The sequence below is a fragment of the Physeter macrocephalus genome, chromosome 5, assembly GCF_002837175.3.
Source record: "Physeter macrocephalus isolate SW-GA chromosome 5, ASM283717v5, whole genome shotgun sequence".
Lineage (NCBI taxonomy): Eukaryota > Metazoa > Chordata > Mammalia > Artiodactyla > Physeteridae > Physeter > Physeter macrocephalus.
The window spans coordinates 6,535,897-6,543,823 of record NC_041218.1 but is presented as its reverse complement, the minus strand read 5'-3'; the positions used below and the strand labels follow the sequence as shown (position 1 = coordinate 6,543,823).

General features: G+C 44.3%; 1 protein-coding gene across 2 annotated transcripts; it reads right to left on the bottom strand.

Moving 5' to 3' along the window:
• Positions 1 to 1,290: 1,290 nt before the first annotated feature.
• LOC112066603 (GTPase IMAP family member 5-like) lies at positions 1,291 to 7,667 on the bottom strand. 2 transcript variants are annotated; one of them, XM_024130480.3, is made up of 3 exons: positions 7,521 to 7,667; positions 4,459 to 4,507; positions 1,291 to 2,987 (listed from the first exon to the last, which is right to left on the bottom strand). In XM_024130480.3, exons 2-3 carry the CDS (start codon positions 4,499 to 4,501, stop codon positions 2,101 to 2,103), a joined length of 930 nt encoding a protein of 309 aa, XP_023986248.1. In that variant the 5' UTR covers positions 4,502 to 4,507; positions 7,521 to 7,667; the 3' UTR covers positions 1,291 to 2,100. The 2 variants fall into 2 exon arrangements, with proteins under 2 accessions (XP_023986248.1, XP_028345394.1); XM_028489593.2 differs by lacking the exon at positions 7,521 to 7,667 and having other exon boundaries at positions 4,459 to 4,559.
• Positions 7,668 to 7,927: the final 260 nt, after the last annotated feature.

Here is a 7,927-nt window from a genome sequence, read left to right as displayed (position 1 = left end):
ATGTAAATGGATTAAATGTCCCAACCAAAAGACACAGACTGGCTGAATGGATACAAAAACAAGACCCATGTATATGCTGTCTACAAGAGACCCACTTCAGACCTAAGGACACATACAGACTGAAAGTGAAGGGATGGAAAAAGATATTCCACGCGAATGGAAATCAAAAGAAAGCTGGAGTAGCAATATTTGTATCAGATAAAAAAGACTTTAAAGACTGTTAGAAGAGATAAGGAAGGACACTGCATAATGATCAAGGGATCAATCCAAGAAGAAGATATAACAATTATACATGTTTATGCACCCAACATAGGAACACCTCAATACATAAGGCAAATGCTAACAACCATGAAAGGGGAAATCGACAGTAACACAATAATAGCGGGGGACTTTAACACCCCACTTACACCAATGGACAGAACATCCAAAATGAAAATAAATAAGGAAACACAAGCTTTAAATGACACAATAGACCGGATAGACTTAATGATATTTATAGAACATTCCACCCAAAAGTGGCAGAATACACTTTCTCCTCAAGTGCACGCGGAACGTTCTCCAGTATAGATCACATCTTGGGTCGCAAATCAAGCCTCGGAAAATTGAAGAAAATTGAAATCGTATCAAGCATCTTTTCTGATCACAACGTTATGAGATTGGAAATCAATTACAGGAAAAAAACTGTAAAAGCCACACATACGTGGAGGCTAAACAGCGTGCTACTAAATAAGCAAGAGATCACTGAAGAAATCAAAGAAGAAATAAAAAAACACATAGAGACAAATGACAATGACAACACAATGACCCAAAACCTATGGGATGCAGCAAAAGCAGTTCTAAGCAGTTTGAGATTTCATCCATTCTGTAGCCCATGGATCAAGGAGTAATTTTGACTTTCGAGTATTATTAATTAGGAAATACATTTCGTAAAGCTATAGCTGCCATAGATAGTGATTCCTTTGTTGGATCTGGGCAAAGTTAATTGAAAAACTTCTGGAAAGGACTCACCATTCTAGATGCCCTAAGACTATTCATGATTCATGGGAAGAGGTCAAAATATCCACATTAACAGGAGTTTGGAAGAAGCTGATTCCAAACCTCATGGGCGACTTTGAGGGGCTCAACCCTTTCGTGGAAGAAGTAACTGCAGATGTGGTAGAAACAGCAAGAGAACTAGAATTAGAAGTGGAGACTGAAGATGTGATTGAATTGCTGTAACCTCATGATAAAACTTTAACAGACGTGGAGTTGCTTTTTATGAATGAGCAAAGACAGTGGTTTCTTGAGATGGAATCTACTCCTGGTGAAGGTGCTGTGCACATTGTTGAAGTGACAACAAAGGATTTAGAATATTACATAAATTTTATTGATAAAGCAACAGCAGAGTTCGAGAGGACTGATTCCAATTCTTCTGTCTACCCGTTCATAGAAAGAAGTTCTACGGTGGGTAAAATGCTATCAGATGGCATTGTGTGCTACAGAGAAATCATTTTTGACAGGAAGGGTCAATCGAGGTGGCAAACTGCACTGCTGTCTTATCTTAAGGAACTGTCCCAGCTGCCCCAAACATCAGCAGCCACCACCCTGATCACTCAGCAGCCATGTACGTGGAGGAAGACCCTCCGCCAGCAGAAAGATGATGACCCACTGAAGGCTCAGGTGATGCTTAGCAGTAAAGTAATTTCAGATTCAGGTACGTACATTGTTTTTTGGACAAAATGCTGTGGCACACTAAATAGACTACAGCGTAGCATAAACATAACTTTTATGTGCACAGGGAAGCCAACATCTTGGTGTGATACTTTTGACAGTCACTTTGTTGTGGTGGTCTGGAACCAAGCCTGCGACGTCTCCGAGGTATGCCTGTGTAAAAGAACTGTTTCCAGACATCGGGCAACAGGCTGCTCTGGACTGATCTATGGATGGGTCAGGTGGATGGAAAATAAAAAGCAACTGAAGAAAATGGACGGTGTGTCTGATGCAAGGAAGGGAAATTGAAAGTGAAATTATGTAAAAAGCGAATAAAGTTCCTTATCAATATAGACAAAGATGCCGACTCTGAAAAATGGAAGCTGATGGCAGGTTATCATCTGAGAATGCTCAGCATTCGTGAGTGCTACACAAGCTAATTAAAACGGCAAGAAAACTCAAAAAGCATATAACAAGAACAGCAGATATTCTGAGGTGAGAAACGACCCAGGTTTTGACTTGGAGGAGCGCCTTGAAGACACGGTTCCTCTGGGCCTCTCTCAGGTCTCGCCTTTGCTTTGCCACGTGCGACCGCACCCTGGCCAGGTAGCGCACGTGACCTTCTCCACGGGGGTCGCCCCCGCCCTGCTGGAGCCGCTGGGCATCAAAGAAGAGGTCGTTGCTGAGGTAGGCGCCCCGGTGCTCCCTCTGCAGCCCCTCGACCACGGCCGCCAGCGCGGCCAGCTGCTGCCTCTGTTCGTCCCCGGAGGCCCGGTTGTTGAAGGCGCAGTACCTCTGCCCGCACTCCCGGACCAGGCCCCTCAGCCTGAGGTTGTCTGTGTTTGCTACGTAGTCATGCAAGGACCCGTCCGCTAAGTCCTCCCTGTGCGTGAAGAGGAGGACCGTATGTCTCAGGGCTCTCGCCCCAAAGACCTCCTTCACCCCGGTCACGGCCACCACGTCCTGCTCTGTGAAGCGCCCCAGCTGGGTCACCAGCAGCAGCACGTGAGGCCCCGGGGCCGAGAGCAGGTGGCAGTCCGCGATGTTCTCGTACACCTCTTGGTCCTGGGCCCTCGCCTCAAAGATGGGGGGCGTGTCCACCACCAGGATGCTCCTCCCGTTCCACGTGCCCGTTGCCCCCCGACACTTCCTGGTCACCGACTGGGTCGCCAGCCTGGACTCAAACGCTGGCTGGCACAGGATGCTGTTCCCGGTGGCACTTTTCCCGCTGCCTGTTTTACCCACCAGGATGATCCTCAGAGAGGACGAGGTTGCAAAGCGCTCAGGTTCTATTGCACCTAATTAAAAAAAAAGAGTTTTCCGCGTTTTACTAAGTTAGTGATTCTTTTTCAAAGAATTTTTGTATTTTATCTTGGAGTATAGTTGATTAGCAATGTTGTGTTAGTTTCGGTACAGCAAAGTGATTCAGTTACACATATACATGTATCTATTCTGTTTCAAATTCTTTTCCCGTTTAGGTTATTTCAGAATATTGAGCAGAGTTCCCTGTGCTATACCGTAGGCCCTAGGTGGTAAAGTTAGTGATTCTTAAGATTTTTAGGTCACGGACCTTTCATGGTATCTCATGAAAGCTCTGGACCTCTCTCCCTGCCAAACAGTGATATTTAAATACATACAAATGTTTGCATCCAACTTTAGGCGACTCTTGAATGGCAGGAAGCCCACTCTGGGAGCCCGACTTGGACCCATAGCCAAGAGTAAGAACTGCTACACTAATGAAGGCTGCTCCAAGGACTTCATCAGGACCAGGGAAAATACAGCTTTTCAGAAAGAAAAGTGGTCCCTGTGCTTTTCCAGGGATGGTGCTTAGGCCAGTGTCATGCTAAATAAATGTGAGATTAGCCAGAGGGCGGGGATGAGAAGTCACAAGTGAGAAACTATTACCACCTCTTTTCCACCCACCAATTCCCAGGCACACAGACTGCTCATCACATTCATCTGAACCCTGGGGTAAAGGAAGTCTCAGATGTCAGAGCTCCAGTGACCTCCCACCGAGGACCAGCTGAATGTCCCTGAGTTTCTGCTTTTTGGGTGGGGAGTTGGAAGTGAGCCTACAGAAGGCTTGTCGTTAAAGTCGAGGACGGAGTCTGACAGATGACCCTGGATCGGTGGCTGAAGAAGAGATGATAAGACCATTAGAAATACATGTGTTGGAAAGATCACCGATTTGGCTGATAGAATTACGGGAAATTATAACAAAACTGGTGTTGTCGAGGGTGAGCCTGCATCAAGAGCTAAAATCTTCAAGGGATGAAGAGAGTGAGAATGCAAGGATTTCTGGAGTTCTTATGAGCTCAAAAGAATTAAGTTCATTTTAGCCTCCTAAATCTGTTACTGTTATTCCTTTCACTCTGTGTTGGTTCTTCCCCTTCTTAAGTATTCTGGATTTTTTTGTTTAGCAAACATGATTACTAAATCTTTATGGGGAACTTTTCCTCCTTTCAGTTGAGTGCAGGCAGGGAAGGATATCATTTTCACAATTCGTTTCCAAATCCCCTGACTCCTGACTTGAAGTTTCATTTCCTTATTTCCCATACATCGCGGCACAGGGCAGAGCTTCACACTCGGGTGAGTGTGGCTGTGATGATGGGAGGGAAAATAAAGAACATGAGAGCTGCCTTTTCTTCTGCAGTTGAAAATAACTGGCTTTCTTTTCTGTCACTGTGTTTGAGGTGAGGGAGAGGAGGAGAGAAAACAGTGACTCTTCCCTGATGCCTAGAGCTCTTGAGAATTTGGAGGCCTTCTTACCTTCAGCCATAGTTCCGTATCTGCTCCTCTGAAGCCCTTCCATTCTCTTCTGGAATAAAAAAAAGGAAAGGAATAAAAAGCAAGGGTCCATATGGGACTTGGTAAGGCCTGAGAACACCTCCAATTCAGACAGCCAAGAATAATTACCCTTAGATGAGCCGTTTCCATTGGTAATTTTCTAACTTATATTTTACTTTCAAATATCCCTAAACAACTTTAAGGCAGCCAGGTGATGCTGGTTATATTAACACAGTGAACTCCTGCTTTTTCCTCATCCTATAGGAAAGCATGAAATGTTTGAAAACAAATCAGTTGATTACCTCCCCTCTACTTGAAAAGGCATGAAATAAAGAAAGTCTTCTTCTATGGAATGAGAAGCAGGATGTTTTTTATTGTTTTATTATTACTATTATTATTGGGATCAAAGTAAGCAAACTTGCTAGACTAGAGAATAAAAGTTGCCTTGCTGTAAATGACATTGGTTTGTTTGAAGTACTGGCCATTTCCAGTCCCAGAAACTCTGTATCAGATGGATATCCCAGTGGCAAAGAGGAAAGTACAATGTACCTTCCAATGGGAGTGGGGAATTGGGGATCCGCGGCTCCTTTGAGGATGGACATGAGAGGATGAAGGAGAAGAGGGCGGAGCACGGCCACCATCTTCCCTCCCCTCTGATCAGCTGGTGGAGAGAAGCTGGTGCCATGACTGAGGCACAGAATCAACATTCAGGTCAAATTCAAGATAAATTCATTTCCTGCTCAGTTTTAAACCAAATGTCTTTCCTTGTGGGTCTCCCAATAACCACTTAAAAAAATTCCAGTAGATATAACCAGAAATTGGCAAAACTATGGGGATAAATTTAGATGAGGCATAATATTGTGTCATTCTTCTTGGTGCTAGAAAAGGTAAGCATGCATTAGAAAAGGCAAGCATGCAATATGCCACTATAATTAAGATGATCTCTGAGACTGTATTTTATTTACTCAGTTTTAAAGATTAGCCCGTTATGAAACAAACATTTTAAGGGGAGAAATGCACAGAGTAATGAAACAAATGCCCACTATTTGCAATGGACAGATCTAAGTATTTTGGCATTTTTACTGCTGCTGTTCGGTTTGATTGAAAAAGTTAAAACATTACACATATAGTTCCATTTATTTAGTTTTTGACTCCCCCAACCTGTCTCATTCTCCCTCTTCCCTTAAGAGGCAACCAATATTCTGAGATACACATGTATGTATAGGTAATATATAGTACTTTTTGGTATTTTAATCTTTTATGTCAGTGACATTATTTATGTAGCATTTTCTCCAACTCTTTATTAACAAACATTTGGTGTGCCGAAATACGTGCTTGCTACTACAAACAATGGTGCAGAAGAATCCCGCTACATGTCTCCTTGTGCACATGGACGATTCCTCTGGGATATATAGGTTCCACCTGACAAGCCACATATGACTTCAAGAAGCTTGTGCCAAGTCATACTGGCATCAGCCATGGGTGAGAATCCCCCAAATCTTCACTTACGCTTGGCGATATTAGTTTGTAATTTTTTGGTCACCCTGAGGGCATATATTAGGGTGTCTTAATTGGTTTAAAGGTGCATTTTATTGATTAACATTGAATTCAAAACGGTTTTCATAGTTTATTTGCTATTCAGGTTGATTCTGTTATTTCTACCTTTTTCACATTTTTCTCTTCCCTCAGTAGGGAAGAATAGAAATGGCCCTCATTAGGGAAACCATCCCTTGTCACATTATCAGAATTTATTAAGGCAACTTCCTTCCTTCCTTTCCTTTTCCTTCTGCACCACTTTCCTTTCCTCAGCCCAGAGAAGAGCATTTTCCTCACCACATTCTCCCACATGCTGTCCTTGCCTCTGGTAAATAATACTCCAGCTTTTGCTAAAACTGCTCAAATCCTCTGACATCTTTTCTACTTCAGACGACAGTTTCTATATATTGGAATCAATATATTGATGTGGTAAAGACGATGACGACAGCGGTGACAATATTGATAATGAACTTCACCACGGTAATAATCCTCTGTGCAGCCATTTGTAACTTTCAAGTTTCTGTCATGTCCATTCTTTTAATTGTTCTCCTAAATTCTCTATGATATGATCAAGATAGGTATTAAAATTTCTATTAAAATATCAGGAAACTGAGCCTCAACTGACCTGCCCACGATCACACAACTGCCATGGAGCTAAGACCAAAAAATGGCTCATTTTGCCTGTGTGTTCTCCTAGATTTATCAGGGTGGAAAAGACATTATAAAGTCAATGAACCTCTTGGAACACCACATACCATACTGCCATCCATGGTCAGGACATAAACTGAGGCAGACAGGCTGGAAGCTTACCTTAAAACTAACAAAGAGAACTGTACTGCAAAATCTTGGGTGCACGTTTTCCCAAAAAAAAAAAAAGATTATTCAAAGATAAAATCGCAGGGGGCAGAAGTTGCTGGGAATGGAAGTATTTCAGTTTAAAGCGATCTGGTGTTTTCCCACGACCTGACGATCAGCGTGACCCAAACGGAGCTCTGTGGCTGTCACAAAAGCCCATCCAAGTTCAGGTTACATTAGCAGAGGGGAGCACGATCCTCCTGAACCGTCTGCTGAGTGGGTCAGGCTGCCGGGGGAGCCACGTCCCACCGAGGAGTAGATTATTTTGGACAGATATTAACACATAACGAAGTGTGCGGAGGCTAGTCAGAAAGGATATTGATGGAGATGCTGAAATGAGTCATAGACTATTAAAAGGACAGAATCAAGCCTAGGCAGAGATGGGGAAACATCCTAAACTGGAAGGAATGCGACACGTGTCAGTCACATAGTAGACAGAAGTGGGAGGATCAGGAGTGGAGGCAGATTTCTCCTCCACAAGGAAAGCCTTCTAATGGTCCCCCAGGCGGGGTCAGGAATCAGGAGGGAGTCGCGGGCAGTGTGCGCGCAGAGATTAGAAGAGAATCTGACAGGGACAGCAGGAGGGTCTGGCTTAGGTAGGAGGCTGGAGAAAATGAGCGTAATGTGCCTCCTGATTTTTACATTATACGAACCTGATTTCGTCCTGACGGTGCCTTACTTTATCACACCACTGGAAAGCAGGCCCTCTCGTGCTGTTCTAGGAAAGATAGAAATATTTCCTGTCTGCCTTATCCATATCCTCCTTCGCCCGTCTGCCCCCTCCCTCCGTTTCCCGGTATCACTTGTTCCAGAGTTTAGCTTTGTGATTTCATAGCGCGGCTCTCCCAGGAGGTTTAGCAGACAAAGGCTGGTTCCTGCACACACTGGAATCTGTTCGCCATCGGGTCGAGCTCGGCATCGCGTCGCAGGGCAAGCGTGGGGTGTTTGGGGGAGAGTGGGCTCGTTTTCAGGAGCCCAGGAGAACACTGTTCCCTGAGAGGTTTCGTTGGGGCGCGCGGCTCCGCGGTCGCGTCCCCGTCCCGGGGAGCCCTAGGGGTGG

Bases quoted from the DNA above. Each gene is read 5' to 3' on its own strand.
- LOC112066603 (XM_028489593.2), bottom strand. From the start codon at position 4,549: ATGGACCCTTGCTTTTTATTCCTTTCCTTTTTTTTATTCCAGAAGAGA. The intron at 2,988-4,458 runs GTAAGAAGGCCT...TTTTTTAATTAG, and splicing joins ATACGGAACTATGGCTGAAG to GTGCAATAGAACCTGAGCGC.